The sequence below is a fragment of the Acomys minous genome, assembly GCF_964271855.1.
Source record: "Acomys minous genome assembly, chromosome: 9".
NCBI lineage: Eukaryota > Metazoa > Chordata > Mammalia > Rodentia > Muridae > Acomys > Acomys minous.
The window spans coordinates 91551525-91572398 of NC_140490.1; the positions used below are offsets into that span (position 1 = coordinate 91551525).

Consider the following 20874-nt stretch of genomic DNA (forward strand, 5'->3'; position numbering starts at 1 on the left):
GTTACCGTGTGAGAATCACTGAAGGATGTGTGCAGGGAAACCTAGAGGGAACGTTTCTGATATTGTCTCAGTGGGAAGAGAGAGCGCCCGGAGATGCTGGAGAGAAAAATAAGTGTGTAGTTAAAGCAGGACCCAGGATGCATAGCTCCACTCGTGCCCTGGGTCCTGGCTATCACGTGGAAGAGAGTAGGTAGGAAGTTCTAAGAGGAGTAACAACCCCCTCAAGAATAAAGTGCTGGGGAAGGTGCCTACTGTGAGTCAACGCTCTTCCAAGAGAATAGGGCTAACGAGGGAGAGTGGATGCAGGAAGGCAGAAGTGGAACCAACCCAAAGCATCCTCCACGTTCGTTTGGTTGGTTGGTTGGTTGGTTGGTTTTGGGGGTTTTTTTGAGACAGGGTTTCTCTGTGTAGCCTTGGCTGTCTTGGACTCGCTTTGTAGACCAGGCTGGCCTCGAACTCACAGAGATTCCCCCTGCCTCTGCCTCCCGACTGCTGGGATTACAGACATGTGCCACTGTGCCTGGCTTTTACTGTGAGTTCTTAATCATATAAGGGGAGGGGAAGCAGCCAGGGTGTCCCAAGAACAACATATTGTGAGGCCTCGTCTGTGCTGGGGTCAGTGATGATCGGTCACCACTCAGCTATCACATAGGTGACGTCACTTTCCTGACAGCGCTGGGACCCCTGGTGTCTCTGAGCTCTGTTTCTAGTTAGGGTCTCCCGTTTGCTTGGTCCTTCCTAATCTCTTGGCCAAGCCAGATATGCACGTGTCTCAGGACACATGAAAACACCTTTTCCCAGCCTTCTTCCTCCTCCAGCTTCCAAACTGGCTCATTCCCACACTTTACGCCTTTTTTTCTACAGTGCTGTATCCCCAGCACTTTTCCCTTCAGAGCTGAGGTTAGAACCATAGACCTCTTGCATCCTGAAAAAACACTCTACCACCCAGCTACATTCCTACCCAAACCTACTTGCTCTGTAAGACCAGCTGATATCTGTATCTAAAAATAGTCCTATATAAATGGTTTCTAAATTTTCTGTTATCTTCTCTGTGACATTTAACATCTCTGGCTTCGTATCTATTTAGTTTATCTCCTGTTTTTTTGTTTGTTTGTTTTTGTTTTTTTCGAGACAGGGTTTCTCTGTGTAGCCTTGGCTGTCCTGGACTTGCTTTGTAGACCAGGCCAACCTTGAGCTCACAGAGGTCCACCTGCCTGTGCCTCCTGATTGGGATTAAAGGTGTGCGCCACCACACCCAGCTGCTTCTGTTTTTACTCATCTAGAATATAAGCACCACATCATTTTGGAGATAGAGTCGGGGCAAGGTCTCAGCATAACCCAGGCTGACTCAGTATCTTCCTTCCTTTTTTTTTTTTTTTAAACATTTATTTATTTTATGTATATGAGTGCTCTATCTGGATGTACACCTGCAGGCCAGAAGAGGGCATCAAATCACATCATAGATGGTTGTGAGCCACCATGTGGTTGCTGGGAATTGAACTCAGGACCTTTGGAAGAACAGCCAGTGCTCTTAACCTCTGAGCCATCTCTCCAGCCCTGTATTTTCGTTTCTTACACCTCTTTATAGTTTTGGAATTACAGGTACGTGCCACCAATCTCACGCTCACATCTTTAAAGCAGAAGGTGGTGGTTACTTCGACTGATTTATTTCCCATGAAGTAATTAATCCGTGATGACAAAAAAAATGTAGTTGCAGCCAGAAGTCTAATCCTGTGCCCAGGCTGCAAGAAGAAGAACAGGAGCGTGTATTTCCTCGTAGCTGTGACTACACACCTTACCAGGATCGCCCTACGGGAGGAAAGATTTATTTGCCTATTTTGGCTGTTGATTCATGGTGGGGAAGGCAGGGTGGCCTGAATGGCTTTGCAGGTGGGGCAGGTGTGGGGCAGGTGTGGGACAGGTGGGGCAGGTGTGGGGCAGGTGTGGGTGAGGAAACAACCGCAGGAAATGCAGTGCTGGTTTTCTCCTAGCCATTTCTGTTCAGTCTGGCACCCCAGGCAACGGGGATGGCCTTCTCTGAATCTAATCAAGTCGATAATCAGAATTAACTACCACAAAGGGCAGGCTTTGGGAGTTGCCCTAAAACAAAACAAAACAAACAAACAAACAAACAAAACATGTCCATTTGTTTGGAAATCTAAAATGCCAACAACCCAAACAGACAGGAAGTCTGTGTCATAGGTCAGAGAGGTGGTGGTTGGGGATGGGGCGGGCATTGGTTTGGTTTGGTTTGGTAAGTTGGTGAGCCAGAGGAGAAACATTCTTTTGGAGGGATTAAACCCGAACAGAAACAAGGCTGGGCCTCCCTCATTCCTTATTTTGCAGATGATTTGAAAACAAGAGCAGGTGCTTGAAAAAACACACCTCACACCCTACCCTACCCCCACGGCAAAGCAGGAAGGTCGCCTGCCTTCTTGGACATATGTCACTGATAGTCATCTAACTATTAGAAAGATATTGAAGGGCTCTGAAGCAAAGGAAAAGAGGAGGGCCCGACTTGGAACGGCTCTCTTAGGCCAAGCCTCCTGCCTGGACTGTTTGATAACATCACTGTCTTTGCTCCTTAAGCTTCTGAGTACCCTCTGTACTTTGCCACACTTGTCCTACTGATCCCGTATTTGTGGACTGTATGAGTGATAGATTATCTAATCTCAATGGGAAGAAGTTATTCTCACTCTGCTTGACATCTTCCTGAAGTAAAACGTACCATAGCACGAAAGTTAGCATTTCCGCCATTTTTAAAGTGCATGGTTGAGAGCAGCACCACATGGCATTCATTCACAGTTGTTTGAGGGGCTGTGGTCACCGTCTGGTCCCAGGACTTGGATCACCCTAAGCAGAAACCCTGTGCCTGATGACCAGTCACTGTCTGCTCCACCGGAGCTCTAGGGTCTCCAAGGACCGACTTTTGTCTATTAGAGTCTCCTCCATTAATCTTTCATTTATCATCACTATCATCACCATCATCATCATCACCACCACCATCACCATCATCACCACCGTCGTGTGTATGCCTGGTGGTGGGGGTGGCACGGCAGAGGATAACATCCAGGACTTAATTTAGTTCTCCTTACCTTTCCGGGGATCGAACTGGGGTCTTAGGTTTGTGTGGCAAGCACCTTGAACTCACTGAGCTCTCTCTCAATAGCCCCTCAGGTAACCTTTAGGAAGGAAAGACATTCAACCTGTTTACAGGAGGATCAAATCATCCAAATTCCATGACGTTTCTAACACAGTGCAGTTCACAGAGATGGTATTTGATAGACATCACTCCTTCAACAGTGGCCCCTGGACGGCACACAGTTCTGTCACACGGGCATGCCATAGTCCTGTGGCCTTTTTGTTGATAATGTCTACATTTAAACTCTTTGTTGTTGTTGGTTGTGGTGGTGGTAGTGGTTGGTTGGTTTTGGTTTTTGCTTCACCCTGGCTGTCTTGGAACTCACTCTATAGAACAAGGTGGCTTCAGACTCAGAACTACCTGTCTCTGCTTCCCAAGTGCTAGAATTAAAGGTGTGCCACCACTCTTAAATATAAGCTGTGCTATAATCTTTTCCTCAAGTGTTCTGAAAAACCCACAATTAAGCCAGAGGACTTGTGGTGTGCCCTAGGCTCTGTCTGCCCATGCCAATCGATGTGGTCTACACCTGGGTGAACGGCACAGACCTTGAGCTGCTGAAGGAACTCCAGCAGGTCCGGGAGCAAATGGAGGAAGAGCAGAAAGCTATGAGGTAAACCAGCTTAAAAAGAAGGCCATAGTATGGTTGCGGGGACACGCAGGTGCACATCTGAGATGGGTGAAGTGGTCACTCAGGGTTGGTTCACTGTTACTCTCTCATCTGGAAGATTTGCTGATGTCTTTCCCCACCTCTTTATAAGCATCACCAGTGCACTGCAGGAGCATATGACTTGTTTACGTTTTCAGTGCTGTGACCTGTCCCATTGGCATATTAGTCCCAGCGAAGTCACCAAGAAAGTCGGCATTGTAAAGTCTCCCTTGTCCACACCTGGGGCTTGCATTGGCTGGTGCCTGTGTAACAAGCTGTGTTTGCTCTTTGTTAGGGAAATCCTTGGGAAGAACACAACAGAGCCAACGAAGAAGAGGTAAGCATTTTGGTCTCTTCTCGGGAATAGAGCTTGAGGAGACGAAGTGTCCAGATTATCACTTGTGGGCATACACTGTTTTGTTTTGTATTTAAGCTACCGCTCAGATGCAGTGCCCCTACCCCTACCCCACGATTTTTGACACCCCAGTTAAGTGCATGCATTAGAGAGAATTTGCAGTGCTCAACAGCGTACTGACTGAGCACTCGTGGCGTCTGTGTGCTGGCCAACCCAGTCCTGCTCGGTTTTGGCAAGGGGAGAAGTGCTCATTTATCCATCCTGATGCATTGTTCCCTTGGCCTCTTCAAACTAATTATACCCTGTGTTTTGACTATAAAATTCATTCCCACCATTTATTTGTACATTCGTAATCTGTCCTTATCTTTGGGAGCTGTCACGTTGTATATATTTAAAGACCTGGAAGGTGATTTAGCCCAACGATGCATCTCTTTTGCTAAATATATTGATTTCAATCATGCACGGTGCTGATGAGTCCTTAAAACAGTTCTGACTGACAAACAGAACCGTCTTCACTGCTCCTTTCCCACTTAGACTTTAAAATAAGGCTTTTGTGGAGATGATTGTGACCCCCTCGCTCCTCTACAGTCTTTTTGCTTGTTTAGTTTTGTCTTTTGAGTCAGGGTCTCCTAACTCAGGCTGGCCTTCACATTCTCTCTGTGGCTGAGCGTAGCCTTGAACTCCCGGCCCTCCTGCCTCCTCCTCAAGTGCTAGGATTATAGGAGTGTGCGGCTACGCCCAGCTCAAAACTGTCAGTCATAGTCATGACCTGAAGTCTCCTGCTTTACTTTCATCTTTCATACCTCTGAGGCTCTGAGGCCAGAAATGTTTGAGAGGGACAGATTTACAGTGCTTGGATTAAACCTGAGTCATCAGTTTTGAGGCGTGCTGATTGAGCCAAGGGTGCTTTCTTCTGCATTTCTGTGACTAGCTAAGAAGGCTGAATGGTTTAACACATCATTGTGCTAGCTGTGGTTCCAGCTTTGTGAACTTTTTGGCCATGTTATGTGTCCACTGCCCTCACTCAGATAGAAAGCTCTCCTACGTGCACACATTAGAACCAGGTTACGTTGCTGGTATTTGTGTCAGTGTAATGTCCACTGTAGTTCATGTTGTTCTAATTGGGGTGGATAGACTGTATGAGCCAGAATCTCTCTCCTAATATGCTAACAAGGGGCTTCAGTGGACTTAAAAATAGTTTTTTTAATGGTAGCACTGAAGTACTTAATATCTCATGAATTTTGAGTTAGTAAATTTTGGTGCCAAACTTACTTTATTTGTGTTTTTTAAGACATGATTTCACGATGTACTCCAAAGTGGCCTAGAATTTATAATCGTCCCTCTTGCCTCATCCTTCAAGTAGGAGACATCACCACTCGATTGCTACTCCTGTAATTAGTAAAAGTTTGAAAACTGTATCTTTAAAATGTGTCCTGTTATTTTTCATCCCATACTTACTAACATCAACAAAAGAAGGTTTAGGCTTACATCCTTGAGATGAACGAGGCTAGTAAGGTGTGGTAATTTTATATAGGCTGTGGGATTTTAAATCCCCCCTCCGTGAGTGGGGGCCACAAGCTTCTCCTTGTCTGGGGTGTTGTCTGTCTCTGCAGCGAGAAGCAGCTGGAGTGTCTGCTGACACACTGCGTTAAGGTGCCCATGCTCGTCCTGGACCCGCCCCTGCCCGCCAACAGCACCCTGAAGGACCTGCCGGCCCTGTACCCATCCTTTCACGCTGCCAGCGACATGTTCAATGTCGCAAAACCAAAAAACCCTTCTACCAACGTGTCAGTTGTCGTTTTTGACACTACTAAGGATGGTAAGAGGTTTTTTTTTTTCCTTTTTTAAAAAAAGATTTACTTATTATGTTGTGTGTATGAGTGTTTTGTCTGCATGTATGTACACCTCATGCTTGGAGCTGTTGGGTCCCCTGGAACTGGGGCTATAGAGAGTCGTAAGCTGCTATGTGGGTTCTGGGAATTGAACTCAGGTCCTCTGGAGGTGCAGCCAGTGCTCTTGCCTCCTGAGCCACCTTCTCCAGCTCCTGTGTCTGTTTTATTTTCATTATTATTTTTTAGAGGTTTCATTGTTGTTGGCACGGTCTCTTTATTATGTAGCCCTGGCTGTCCTGGAACTCACTCTGTAGACCAGTCCTCTAACTCTCAGACATCCACCTGCCTCTGCCTCCTGTGTGCTGAGATTAAGTGTGTGAGCCACATGCCCAGCTCCCTGCATGTGTTTTTTGTGGTTTTTGTTTGTTTGTTTGTTGGTTTTTTGAGACAGGGTTTCTTTTCTCTGTGTAGCCTTGGCTTTCCTGGACTAACTTTATAGACCAGGCTGGCCTTGAACTTACAGCGATCCGCCTGCCTCTGCCTCCAGAGTGCTGGGATTAAAGGCATGCGCCACCACCGCCCGGCTCCTGCATGTATTTTTAAACCATGTTATTATCATTGATATTCAGAATAACAAAATTCTGAATGAAACACATGATTCAGTTTTTGGTTTTTCAAGACATGGTTTCTCTGTGTTGCCTTGGCTGTCTTGGATTTGCTTTGTAAACCAGTCTGGCCTCGAACTCATAGCGATCTGTCTGCCTCTGCCTCCCAAGTGCTGGGATTAAAGGTGTGCGCCACTGCACCCAGCGAAAATGATTCAGTTTTTAGAAACGGTTTGATAAACTAAAAATGTTTAGAGAAAAGCCAAAGGGCCACTATTGTATTGCATTGTAAACCATCCGCATCTCAGAAAAGGACTGCACAACACTCCTTCCATCTCGCAGACACATCATACCCTGTGTTCTGAATTTCCCATGAGTCCCTTCAATCTGGTACTCAGAATTACCTCTTCCTGGCTCAAAGTCATCTGGAGACTTTTTTTTTTCCTAACCATATGACATACCAGAGCATTCATACTCTTTATTCAGATTCCTTCTGCTTCACACACAGTGGAATTCAGACTTCCAAAGGCATGGCTCGGGAGGCGGGAGGTGGGACCTTTGGGAGGTGATCAGGGCGGGAAGACTCAGCCTTCTTCACAAGTAGTACTACAGGACCCCAGCCCTTCCCCATGGGGAGTTAACCAGCCGATCCCTAACTGCACTTGGGAAGAGGGTCCTCCCGAGAGCCCAACTCCGCTGGAGCCTGCACTTGGCCTTCCTACCGCCACAACTGTGAGGCGTCCGTCAGTCTGCTCAGCAGCTGGTGGAACTAGTTCCTGCATGAAGCTGCTTTGTCCCTGTGCTGCTGAGGCCACACGCATGTCCCAGCCCTGGCATCTCTTCTCTCACAGCCTAACTGTTCATCAGACAGCCCCACTTGGAGGAGGTGCTGTGGGTTTCATGTGGATACCACGAAGGCTCGCAAGCTCCTTCGACAATTATGGAGTGCCATTTTGCCCACGTCGTCCACTGCAGCCCCGCTTTTTAGCTTTGCTTTTTCCTTCCGACGTAATAGGTAGCCCCATCCTGTCAGTTGCTTTTGTTTTGCCGACAGTTCTTAGCCCCCACCCCCACCCCTGGATCTGTTTCATGTCCTTCACACACTCCTGAAACAGACGCAGGAGCTGTTCTTTCCTTCCGTCTAGTACCCTACGTAGCACAGACTGGCAGATAGACTGAAAACCCCCATCTCATTGGCTCACTCGCCCTTAGAGGAGCGTACTTCAGTGACAGTGCATTTGCTCTTCTTCGTATGGGTGTGAACTCCTTCCTGTCCCTGGTGGTGTAGATTCTGCTGGCTGTGCCCTCCTTTCTCTTCCCCGTCTATCTTTCCTCACGCTTCGGCTGCCGGAGGTGGTGGGCTAGCGCTACGGCCACAGCCTTTTCTTAGCCGTCTCCCGGTCTTCCCCATCCATCTCTTCCAAGGGAGAACTAGGACATTCATGGTGCTTTTATCCTTGCTTTCCTACCTCCACGGTATCCGTGATGTATCTCATATTTTAACTACAATTGCGTGGGAGTTTACGGCATTCTGAGTAATTTATTGTTTGAGACAAAGCTTTGCCACACACCAGTCTATATTGGAAAGAGCGCCACAACTTGGCTCCTAGTTTGTGTTTCGGTGGAAGGAAATTCTGACCTTTCTGCGTACAAGCCCCTCCCCTTGCAGACGGGAGGCGTGGTCAGCCGTGTCTCAGTCCAGCCCTGCAGCCTGCTCCTGGGACTCCAAAGCAAAGTGGCTTTTCCAGTCAAGTTTACATCCCTTGAGTTATAAGAACCAATGCCTTCTTGTGGCAGCTCATTTTACGTCTGGACTAAACTGGCTTTTAGGAAGAGCTACAAATGGCTCCCTCATGTTCTCTCACACACAGATGAAATGTGTTTCCAGTGCACATAGAGCGGGGATTTAATTCCTTCCCATGATGCTCCTTTCATTCTTGAGCTGTGAGTTCTTGGTGGATATAGTAAGCTCACTATGGGAAGAGTGCCCACCTGGACATGACCTTTGTATTTCCTGTGTCTTGCTCTGCAGGGAGAGCAGGCCTGCCCACTTAACAGTGTTTTGTTACATGCCTAGAACATGTCAGGTACTGTCCTCAGTGATGGAGATACAGCGGATGAGCAGGTGGCAGTATTTTCTGCCCTGAATTGGCAAATAGTCAACAAATAAGTAAATCATATACTCTGTAGAAAATAATGCTACAAGCCAGGTGGTGGCAGTGCACGCCTTTAATCCCAGCACCTGGGAGGCAGAGGCAGGTGGATTGCTGTGAGTTCGAGGCCAGCCTGGTCTACAAAAATTAGTTCAGGACAGAAAAACCCTGGAACGGAGAAGAACTGAAGTGGGGGTAGTGGAAAAGGAAATGGCAGTCAGAAAAGGGTGAAAATTCTAAACGGAGTGGAAGGGACAGGCTTTGTGATAAGGGTGATTTTTAGTGAAATGTGAGGAAGGTGAAGGTGCCAGCAACACGACTGCCTAAAGGCTTACCAGGGAGGTGGACTAGCTATTACAAAGGCAGGAATGTGGCTACCATGTTGCAGGCGCAGGAGGCCAGCATGAGTGAAAGAAGCCACACAAGAAAAAATAGGCAGAACGACGAGCCTGGAAAGTTGGGGTGAAGGGCACGGTAGCCATATTGAACCCAGAGTCTTTAGCCCATAGTGCAATGGGGATCACCAGAGCTACAGTCTGACTCCTGTTCTGTACAGATCAGTTTGCTGTGGGTAGAGAGAGTAGACTGAGGAGGGAGAACAGTTGTCGTAGTCCAGGCAGGAGTGAGTGTGCCTCAGCAGAAGTGCGTGGGAAGTGACAAGCGTTTGGATTCGGCCGATTTTGAAGGCCTGCCCACCCAGCTTTCTTGGTGAATACCTCTCGCGATGGTTGTTTGTATAATTGGCTTGTGGTGCCCATTTACAGATTATACCTTTGTAGAAGACTGTATTTTGCTAGATTTGATGCACTGCTGTAAGCAACCACAAGTTTGGAGAGTTGTTAGTCTGTCATCTAGGATAAGAAATCACACTGGGCTATGGTGGTGCATACCTTTAGTCCCAGCACTCGAGAGGCAAGAGGCTGACAGATCTCCATGAGTTCGAGGCCAGCCTGGTCAACAGAGAGAGTTCCGGAACAGTCACACCTGTCCCGAAAGGAAAAAAAAAAATCCCTGTCAGCTTTGTCTGTAATTTCACAAACACGTTTCCCATATCTTTCAAAACTTTGTTTTGATGTCGAGTTCGTAGAGACAAGAACCGTGGCAAAGCACTCAGGTGTTTTTCCAGGTTGGCTACAGCTGAGTGATTCCTGTCCTTCAGTCAGAAGAGGGCAGTCATACTCTCTCCTGAGTTTCTAGCCTGTATGTCTCTTAAAAATAAAGGTGGTGTAAGAACACTGTGGAGACTCTGGTGAGATTTTATGTGCATGTATATATTTTTGCATGTACCAAACCTGTTCGAATTCTCCAATTTCCCAGCTGTTGCTATAAAAAAAAAAAAAAAGAATGAAAATCTCAACCATTCGATTTTTTTACCACTAAAGACTCAGGAGACAGATGCTGGGTGTCAGCAGCGCCTTCGCTGGGTCACGTGTCCTCATATTCCTCTTGGAGCTGAGAGCCCATCAGCCCCAGCGGTGTTCCACAGCACCTTGTGGGAAAGCTGCTCTTTACTGGAGCGTGGCGTGTAAGGCAGCTGCTTTCTTTTCCGTAAATACCTCTGCCTGTTGTTCAAGGCCCCTTCCCTCATCTGGCTGCTCATATCTGCTGGTGCTGACGGCCCCAGAGGTTTTACTGTAGTCAGTCAAATGACGCTTTCCGTTTTCTCATCCAGGTTTGCTCTTCTATCTGGGATGTTTTTCTATGTCCCCCACTTCCATTTCTTCCTTGTGGTCCAGCTTAAGTTTGTTTATTCCCACAGAGCACTACGTGTTTCCACGGCCTGCGTGGATCTCATGGCTATGCAGGATTTAGTGTGTAGTTATGCTCAGCTTTCCTTCCATGGTGCTGCCTTTGTCAAATGTGATGGTTTTACCTTCTCTAACTACTTTTTTTTTTTTTTTGAACCATGTATTATGCTACTTTAAGAGCTCCCTAAATGCTCTGTACAGTGTTCTGCCAGGGAGTATAGGTGAGTATCTGTTAAACGTACGCTTGCCTCTTGCATTGTCTGTTATAGTTGAAGATGCCCACGCTGGACTGATTAAGGGGAACAGCAAGCAGACAGTCTGGAGAGCCTACTTGGTATGTCACTTTAAGTCTAATTGCCCGTTTTGCACTGGACTAGAATAAAAGTATGAATAAGAAAGCTCCTTACCTGAGGTCTCACAGAGTAGTCCTAGCTGGCCTTGACCTTGAAATATTCCCGCCTCAGCCTTGGGAATGCTGGGACTGCAGTCTGGGCCACCGTGTTCTGCTCCTTAAGAACGTTTTCTCTGAAGCTAGCTTATGGGTGCTGGTGAGTGCCCAGCTAGGGTGGTACTCTTAATTTGAAGCCCGGTGAGTGCCCAGCTAAGGTGGTACTCTTAAGTTGAAGCCCATGGAGCACAGCAGGAGCGCACCAGCTTCTCCCAGCTCCGTGATATGGGAGGCAAGCCATGTCTTTACCTTTCATTTTAGACAACAGACAAAGAAGTCCCAGGCCTAGTGCTGATGCGCGACTTGGTGTTCCTGAGCGGATTCCCACCCACATTCAAGGAGACAAGCCAACTGAAGGCAAAACTGCCAGAAAATCTGTCTTCCAAAATAAAACTGGTAAGAACAGAACCGGAGCCACCAGCATGGCACATCTCGTTTCACGTGTGACCCTTCTGTCACAACTCACTTTGCACTTTGTCCAAAGTTTAGCCAGCAGTTACAAAAGGCTAACTCTGCCCTGCCACAGTATGCTGTCAGAAAGGTAAATCTGCACAGGAGGTCCTCCTTGCTTACTCATTTTTGTTTGTTTGTTTTTAAATTTATTTATCATAGATACACAGTGTTTTGCCTGCATGTATACCAGAAGAGGGCACCAGATCTCATTATAGATGGTTGTGAGCCACAATGTGGTTGCTGGGAATTGAACTCAGGACCTCCGGAAAAGCAGTCAGGGCTCTTACCTGCTGAGCCATCTCTCCAGCCCGCCTACTCTGTGTTTTGAGACTAGGTTTTACCCTACAGCAAGGTTGATGGTGAACTTGTGGCGTCCTCTTGCCCCAGCCTCTCAAGTGCTGGTAGTACAGATCTGTACCTTCAAACCAAGCTCTGAAATTACTATTTTTATAATTTGTCATTAACGTGTGTGTGTGTGTGTGTGTGTGTGTGTGTGTGTGTGTGTGTGTGTATTGGGGAAAGTCATAAAAGTACCAAGTACTCCGAACTGCATATTTGTGAAAGCTTTCATTCATAAAGGGTCATGTTTCTGATATTTATAATGTTTGATAATATGACACTCTGATTGATAGCAAATCCAGCCGTTGATAGGTTTAGGATGTAAATGTATTTCTTACCCTCTTTAGCTCTGACCATTCTGTTTCTGAGGATTGACTTGGCTGGTGACTGGCCTTTTCCTGAACATTTCTTGTTCTCTGAATCATTTGCCTGGTAGGTTCAGGACACAGTCCGTGCGGATGCGTCTTCTGTTTCCAGTTGGCCTTCTATCTTGGTGTTGTAACATTCCAAGGGATAAACGCGAGCATCTTCTCTCTAGAGAAAAGGCCATAGAGTCCTTGCTTCTGCAAGTGTTGGGATCTGGCTCTTGAATTTGTGGAATTCTGCCACTAGGTTTAGCTTGCTTGATTCCTACTTCTTCCCCACCCCCCCCCTTTTTTTTTTTTTTGGCCATCTAACAGTTTGTGAGAGCATGGAGAAGGTGGGGTGATAGAGTAAGGGGGTTCTTACTCAGTTCTTACATCAGCCACTCCACCCCAAAGTTCCCTTTAAGTCACTGCTTTTTCCTTTCACTGGGTTTTACGGGTTAAGGTGCCACGTGTCGCGTTTGTAAGAAAATGGTGATGTGAATGACGCCTCGTTTTTCTTTGTTTCCTATCTCGCTCATAGCTAGCTTGCTTTATGTGTTTGTCCGTTTTTCTCTTCCTCCTCCTCCCCCTCCTCTTCATTTTTGTTTGAGACAGGTCTCGCTGTGTCATTCTGGCTGGCCTGCAGCTTGCTGTGTAGATGAGGCTGTCTTCAAGCTTGGAAGCTTCCCACTTCTGCATCCCAAGTACTGGGGTTACAGGAGTGAGCCACTGTGCCTGGCTGTCCCTCGTAGTTTTTCTTCCTTGCACTTCGAACTATATGGTAGGCGTTCCGGAAGTGCAACCAGTTAGTATGCTGTACTTGTACGGATTGGAACAGCACTCGGCTATATTTGGGGTGAATTTGGGGTGAATCTGCAGTTACTCTAAAATAGATACCACACCTCCTGCTTCCCCCAAGGGACTTTCAGTACTGATTTGAGCAATTAAAACCATAGACTAACTTTTGTTTTGTGGCTTTTTAGTTGCTAGTCTCAGACTACAGACACGTGTACATTTGTCCTTTTCACAGCCAGCTCATCTTCCTTTTATAAGAAGAATGACTTTCTTGATTATTTTTCTGTAAGTCCACATTAATCAATTTTTATAATGAAATTAGGAATTCATTCTGCCTCTCCATCTTATACTCAAGTATGGACACGTCACATCCCGCTGCGCTGTACCCCACCTGCCCCTCAGCATGGACACGTCACATCCTGCTGTGCTGTACCCCACCTGCCCCTCAGCACTGACAACACTTGACGTGCCTGTGGGTGATTGGTATACACTGACAAAGGTGACAATTCCAAATAGCGGCGGGCCTCCGCAAACTATTCCTGGGTGGCCAGGTGCGTGGTGCATGCAGGTGGATGTAAAGTGTCCTGGTGACTTGAGTTGCCAGAGAAATTGAGAGCCAGGAAGAACAGATGTGGTGACATTTGAGTCCAGTTCTTCAGATCTGTGTGTGTTGTGGCGAGAGGGCAATACTTGTTCTTGTGAGTGTGAGTGTGTGTACGTGTACGTGTATGGGTGTGGGTGCATGTGGAAGCCAGAGGTTGACATCAGACGGCTTCCTTGATCACTGTTCCTCTGGTGTTTTGTGTTGTTGGCCAGAATTTCTCATTAAGTCTTTAGCCTCACCACGTGGCCAGGCTGCTTGACCAACAAGCTCTAGGGAAGTCTGCCTGTCTCCCAGCACCCTACCAAGTGCTAGAATTAAAGGCACACGCAGCTTGTACATGGGCTCTGGGGATTTGAACTCAGGTCCTCATTCTCTCGTGGAGCTGTTTCCTAGCCCCTTAGGCTCTGCCTTCTAGTTGTATTATGTTTCTTCTGAGAATGGTGTTTCCTATCATAGGTTCTTAGTCCATCCAGATGACTTTTGTCAAATATCTCCTATATGCCCGGGACTGCGTGAGGGAGAACCGAGGGTATTAAAGCTTTTCCTTGGGACGTGATCATTTCCAAATAGTAATATAAAGTGCCCAAGAACGCCTGGGCTTTAGGCACATCAGGAGTTAGGACAGGTGGTGCAGCTTAGCTGGGCCCTAAACACAGCCACTGTTCTTGGGTTGAGAAGCCAGTGCGGAGAGGACAGCCCAGTCTTAGAAGTAGAGAGCGTGTCTGGGGAGTGTCAGAGCCAGATTGTCACAGGTTTCCATAGAGGTGGGGATGGGGAAGAGAGGTCAGGCGAGATTGCTGGACCTTATCCTGGAGGCACGGGGAGCTGTGGCAGGAAGAAGACGATGACAATCTGGTCTCTGTGTAAGGCGCAGAGTAGGGACAGGAGTGGAAGGTGTTAGGCAGGAGGAAGCTGGAAGCAAGGAAACTAGTTCCGTCCTGCAAGACAGTCCTGTTCAAGGGCCTCCTGCATGGGATGCCAGTGATGGGAGTAGTTCCCCAAACATCTGAAAGGTACTCAAAAGCATATGTCCACAAGCCGCTGGGAAGCAGGAAGACGGAGAGAGGAGCCGGGTGGACACAGCGAAGGTGGCAGTGATGGCATCAGCCACACAGAATGCGGTGGGAGAAAACGAGATTGGTTTGGAGCTTTGCACCTAAGACACTGGACTTGATGTGAGCAGCTTAATTGCCTCATGCTCCCGAGCTGCGCCCCCAGGAGACCTTTGCTGAGGCCTGTGGTCCAGGAGTCGGCCAGGGAGGGCCCAGCTGTGTCCAGCATCACAGACTGCATCTTGGAGCATCGTCCGGTCCATCTCTGTCCCGCCACACACTCCTGAGGGCACTCATAGTGTGCAGGCCTTGGGCCAGGAGGGGAAGCTTGTGGGTCCTGTGATGATGCCGTGTGCAGTGGTTCACATGTGCACACACCCTCGCCTTCACGTGTCCTGCTTGAAGGCCCATGCTTTGTGTGGCTCTAAAGGGTGGAGTGGGACTAGGAAGAATGGATTTGAATTTCCACGAGCTTTGCATCCACTCTCATCCTATCTAACAAACAGCCCTCTCTAGGGTTTTCTGTTTCAAGAAGCCTTGAGGTGAGTCCTCTTATAATTACCTACGAATTTATCGGTGGAGTTTTTAGATGTGACAAATACAAGGTTTCTCTTGCTAAGCCACCCATTGTCCACTACCAATCCTTCTGTGGTTTGGGGCGTGTTCATGCTCGCTGGGGTGCGACCATTTACTCTTGGGTTTGCTTTTATTCTGCCTTACAACATGTGAGGGGGCGGATGGGAAATTATCCCAGAGTTCACAAGGAAGTGCTCACAGTAAGCCAGTGATGGCAATGCTGAGTGGGTATGCAGGAGTCCGTGTGTGCGTGCGTGCGTGCGTGCGTGCCTGCCTGCCTGCCTGAGAGTGTGCGAGCGCGCATGCGCGCCCTGCCCTCTGGTATTTAAACCTTGTTTGGAAGCACAGGAGTCACATGCTGGGCAGGTCCTGAGTGGTGAGTAATGCATAACTGAATAACCACGGAGGGGCCCACTATGACTTGGATAGAAACGTACCCCAAAGGTGCCTGTGTTTTGAACATCCTGGTCCCAGCTGGTGGCGCTATTGTGAGCTTTGTGGTACCTTCAGGAGATGGGTGAGGTGGGTAACCAGGGAGCTCACGGGCCAGCCTGGCTTCCTGTCTGTTTCCGCCCCCTGATCTGCTGAGACGGGGAACAGGCAACCTCACACTCCTGACGTCATCGTTTCTGCACCACGATGGACAGCTCCTTCAAGTAGTGAGCCACAGTCGATCCTTCCTCCCTCCCTTAAGATGTTCCCGTCAGGCATCACGGCACAGTGACACAAAAAGTATCCAGTGCACACGTGGAATCTGTGAGGCCTGCGTGGTTCAGACTAAGTGTGCACTAGTTCTGTTCTGAAGGCTACCTAAGCCGATCAGGTAGGGAGGGAAGGGAGGGCAGACCAGATGTTAACAGCCTAGTGACTCGCCACGTTCTGCCCCTTCCCAGTTCTATTCAGGACCTGCTTACGGGCACCAAAATTTGTGCCACCAGCTGAACACCTCTAATCAGAACATCCAAAATTCAAAACTTTCTGAGCACCAACTTGACCACCACAAGTGTAAAACTGGGTACCTATCTTCATATGAAACTGTTTCACACACAGAATTATTTAGAACATCTTAAATTATCTTCAGGCCATGTGTATAAGGTTTATGAAACATAAATTTCAGTTTTAGACTTGAGTTTCAGCCCCCACATAGCTCATCGCACATAGATGGAAATGTTTGGAACTTTTTTTTTTTTTTTGAGACAGGGTCCTACTATGTAGCCCTAGCTAGCCTAGAGCTCACTGTGTAGACCAGGCTAAGCCTCAAACTCAGGATCCACCGCCTGTGCCTCTTTGAGTGTTAGGATTAAAGGCGTACGCCATCGTGCCAGTCCTGAAACAAGACAGGCATGGTGGCATAGTGGCGCACACCTTGAGGCCAGTGAATCTTGAGTTCAAGGCCAGCCTGGACCCCATAGCAAGTTCCAGGCCACACCAAAGCTATACAATAAGACCCTGTCTCAAAAACAAACAAACAAACAAACAAACCCAAAATAAACAAATAGCCCTCTTGCTTGGTCCCAAGCATTTTAGATAGAAGAATCTTGGCCATGCAATACTATTGCTAACAGCGACTTCCATGGCTTTCAATGCACAACCTCCCCTTTTGCAGCTGAAGGAACAACATGGACCTAGCTTTAGCTTCGGGACAACCCTCTGGGCATCTTAAAGCCTAGCAGCCTTCGTTTATCAAATCAGTAAAAGGTGCTGCCAGCTTGGTTTTCAGTTAGCAGTAGCAGAAGTGATTTTATCCTGAAGACTTTCTTTTCTTTTCTCAACATATTTGTGTAATACACCCCATGATCACATTCACGTCCCTGTCCTCCTAGGTTTGCCCCCCAACTGCCCCCCCACCATCCTGTGACCTCCCACACCCCCAGAAGAGAGAGAGAGAGAGAAACAACAAAACCCAAGTTCTATTGGTGTTACCCCGTACTCACTGGAGCATGGTCAGACTGCCAGTGGCCAGCGCCTTAAAGAAAACTGGGTCAAGCTGGGCAGTGGTGGCACACGCCTTTAATCCCAGCACTTGGGGGCCAGAGGCAAGAAGATCACTGTGAGTTCGAGGCCAGCCTGGTCTACAAAGAGAGTCCAGGACAGCCAAGGCTACACACAGAGACCCTGTCTTAACAAAAAAGAAAAGAAAACTGGGTCCTTCCCCATCCCACAAGAAGCCATCAACCATGGAGAGCTCCACCTCAGCATCCTTATAATTTTCAAGAGTTCTCTTCCAATGGCTCCTTTTTGTCTAGGCTTCACTTTTCGGGGGGGGCGGGGGGTAGGAGTTGTCACTGAAGCCTTCTCTCCCCCCCCCCCCAACTGTGAGTCTTTAGTTGTCATCACCACGGCAAAATTAGCTTCCCAAAGGCTTCTTAATAACGTACAAATCAAATCAGCCCAAATTTAAAGGCAGGCTGTATCTTGAGAGATTCTGAGTCCTTTAAAAAGTTACTGGGGGCGTACGTCTTACAGGAAAGCTCTGCCTTGCTCTGGGATGTGCTGTTCTGGAACAGATTTGCTTGCTGCCCGCCTGACAGTCTTACCCCAGTGCAGGTGTCCCGCGCTCCGAAGATGTTAGCAGCACCTAGGCCTCCGATCTCTGCATTAGAGCCTCCTCAACCTTCCCGCCCACAACCCTTGTGACCTGTGAAGTTTGTACATGAGTCTACATATATAGATACAGGAAATAGATATATGTTTACTGATAATAAATTATAAGGAAAAAATTTGATCCTGCGAATCAAATTTGTGATGTCACACATGCTTGCTGGCAGGTGCCATTATCCACTAAGACATCTTGCCAGCCCAGGAAATTCACTTTCAAATAATTTCTTGGTATACATGTAATTTTACCTTTTCATCAAAGATGAAAATCAATTTTTTTTTTAAAGACAGGGTTTTCCCATGTAGCCTTGACTGTCCTGGACTCACTTTATAGACCAGGGTGGCCTTGAACTCGCCTGCCTCTGCCTCCCAAGTGCTGGGATTATAGGCACGTGCCACTATGCCCGGCTTTGAAAACCAATTTTATACTATTGAGATGGTCATAAATAATTACATTCTGGCCAGAGTTGGTACTACAGAATCATCATCTTCCTTCTGTGTTTTTCTTTTTGTTTGTTTGTTTGTTTTGCTTTTTTTAGTATTTTGTTTTTGAGACAGGGTTTCTCTGTGTATCTCTGGCTGTCCTGGAACTCACTCTATAGACCAAGCTGGCCTCAAACTCACGAGGGCTTCCTGCCTCTGCTGAGTACTAGGATTAAAGGCACCACCATCTCTTGTAATGTTTTTATTGTCTTCAGTGCTTTTTGTTTGATTTCTCTTCCCCCACCCCCTCGCTCTCTCTTTCTCTCTCTGTCACAAGTGCTAAGAATTCTACTTTCTAAATAGTGCAAATGGCAGAAACGTGTTTAGGGATATTTCAGAAATCTTCAAAAGCTGAAGATAGAGCTCAATAGGTCGATGGCAGCATAGCAGACCAGAGGCCTGGAGTTGGGTCCCTAACACTGCTCAAAGTAGACACACAGAGAGGGCCGCGGTCCTGCTTTTCAGAGCTGGTAGCAGAACCATCAGGAATTCCAGCTAAGAACTCCATCCTTGACTAGAAACCACAGCTATTTAACCCATACCAAAAATCAACATGACATTTGCTCAAAAACAAAAAATAATCTAGCGTTGAGGAGAATCGCAGATCCTTTCCCAGCAAAAGAGGCTTCTATTACAAGGAATCAGGAGTAGCAGGACTGGGTTGCCACCTAGTGGACAGCTGAGGTTACTGCATGTTCATCACCCTGCCCCTTTTAAAATGTTCTTTTAAAGTTTCTTCCTTTTTAATCTCTATTCTGTGGTTTTGGTAAAAGAACCTCTTTCTGGTTTTTGCTGAGGTAGTTAGAAGCCAGCCCTAGGTGGTTGCTAGTATGAGCTGGCAAGATGACTTAGTGGGCAGAGGTACTTGTCGCCTGATCTTAGGACTAAATCTGGTCCTCTTAGCAAGTCCCATGCTGGAAGGAGAGGACAGACTCCCTCAAGTTGTCCTCTGACTGCACTGTGGCACACCCCCCTCCCTCCCACAAAACACACGAATGACATTTTTAAAATTATTAAAATAAAGAAAATTACTGATTTTAAAGTGCACTTTTAAAGGTTGATAATTTAAAAATAATTTTCCTGTTGCAGTTCTTTTTTTTTTTATGTAATTTTAATTTATGTACATTGGTGTGAGGGCATCAGATTTTGGAGTTACAGACAGTTGTGAGCAGCCTTGTGGGTGCTGGGAATTGAACCCAGGTCCTTTGGAAGAGCAGGCAGTGCTCTTAACCACTGAGCCATCTCTCCAGCCCCCCTGTTGCAGTTCTTAATACAAATTATGAAATAAAATTAGTTATCATTTTGAAATAGTGCTGTGAGTCTTTGGCTCTTTTACTACAGTTCTCAGGTGTCTTAGGACTCTGTGAACCATCTTTCTTTGTACATTGCTGGGGCTGGCTTGGAAGCCAGGGTCTTACGCACGAGAGTCACACACTGAGCCTGAGCCACACACTCTGCTCGGTTCCTCCTTTTATCAGTAAGACAGCAGCAGCAAGAGTAAACACATATATTTACTGGCTTAACAGTGTTTAAAAAAAAAAAGATATGGTGTTTTGTTTTGTTCGTCTGAAAATGGAAATGCCCAGCCTCTCAGGGATAGTTAACTGTGTTTCTCTGGGGTGGCTTGGGACTCTGTAGAAGGCGTGCCATGAAAATTCCACACAGGACCTGGTGGAAGCCTGGCTCCTGCTTTGCTCTCCAGCCACGCTGAGTAATTTTCTTGCTCTGACACTGGCCGATGATTTCTCTCTCTTCCCCTCTCTCTCTCTCTCTCTCTCTCTCTCTCTCTCTCTCTCCCTCCCCTCCACCCACCACCACCCCCCACCCCCATTTCTGTTTTTTTTTGAGACAGGGTTTCTCGACTTGACTGTCCTAGACTCCCTTTGTAGACCAGGCTGGCCACGAACTCACAGTGATCCGCCTGCCTCTGCCTCCTGAGTACTGGGATTAAAGGTGTGTGCTACCACGCCTGCCTTTTTTTTTTTTTTTTAAACCTTGAGACTGGGTGTCTCTACAGAGCCCTGGCTGTCCTGGAACTCACTCTGTAGACCAGGATGTCCTTAAACTCAGAGAAATCTGCCTTTGTCTCCTGAGTGATGGGATTAAAGGAATGTGTACCATGCCCTGCCAAAAAATCAAACATTTAATGAGCATGGTGGCACATGCCTTTTGTTTGTTTGTCTATTTGTTTTTGTTTTATTTGTTTGTTGCTTTTAGAGGCAGGGTTTCTCTGTGTAGCCCAGCTGGTACATGCCCAGCACTTGGGAGGCAGAAGCAGGCAGGTCTCTCTGAGTTCAAGGCCAGCCTGGTCTATAGAGTGAATCCAGGACATCCAGGGCTATACACAGAGTATCCCTGTCTCATAAAACAAACAAAAAGCCAAAAACAAAACAAAACATTTACGCCAACTCTGAAGAGTTAGGAGGATTTCGTAAAAGAGTCTGACCTCAGGAGATCTAGAGTGGCATTGAAGAGTGGCTACAGCTGTCCAGTGACGCCCAAGGCGCCCTGTCCAGTGTCCCCTCCTCTTCCCTGCTGTATTCACCTGGGCAGTACTTTGGACCCGTGATCTCAAGACTAAAAGTTAAAAAGCTGGGCATGGTGGCTCGCACCTGTAATCTCAGCACTTGGGAAGGCAAGAGGATTGCCATGAGTTTAAGGTCAGCCTAGACCTCTCATACTGTCTCAATAAAATAAG

The 20874-nt window shown here is 47.2% G+C and overlaps 1 protein-coding gene across 3 annotated transcripts in view; it reads left to right on the forward strand.

Moving 5' to 3' along the window:
* GNPTAB (N-acetylglucosamine-1-phosphate transferase subunits alpha and beta) overlaps positions 1-20874 on the forward strand; it is a 75589-nt gene that overhangs the window by 32869 nt on the left and 21846 nt on the right. For all 3 annotated transcript variants that reach the window (XM_084795273.1, XM_084795272.1, XM_084795274.1), the window contains 5 exons: positions 3633-3752; positions 4084-4125; positions 5757-5962; positions 10751-10815; positions 11191-11325. In XM_084795273.1, the coding sequence (XP_084651399.1) occupies positions 3633-3752; positions 4084-4125; positions 5757-5962; positions 10751-10815; positions 11191-11325 (568 nt within the window). The remainder of the gene's footprint in view (positions 1-3632; positions 3753-4083; positions 4126-5756; positions 5963-10750; positions 10816-11190; positions 11326-20874) is intronic.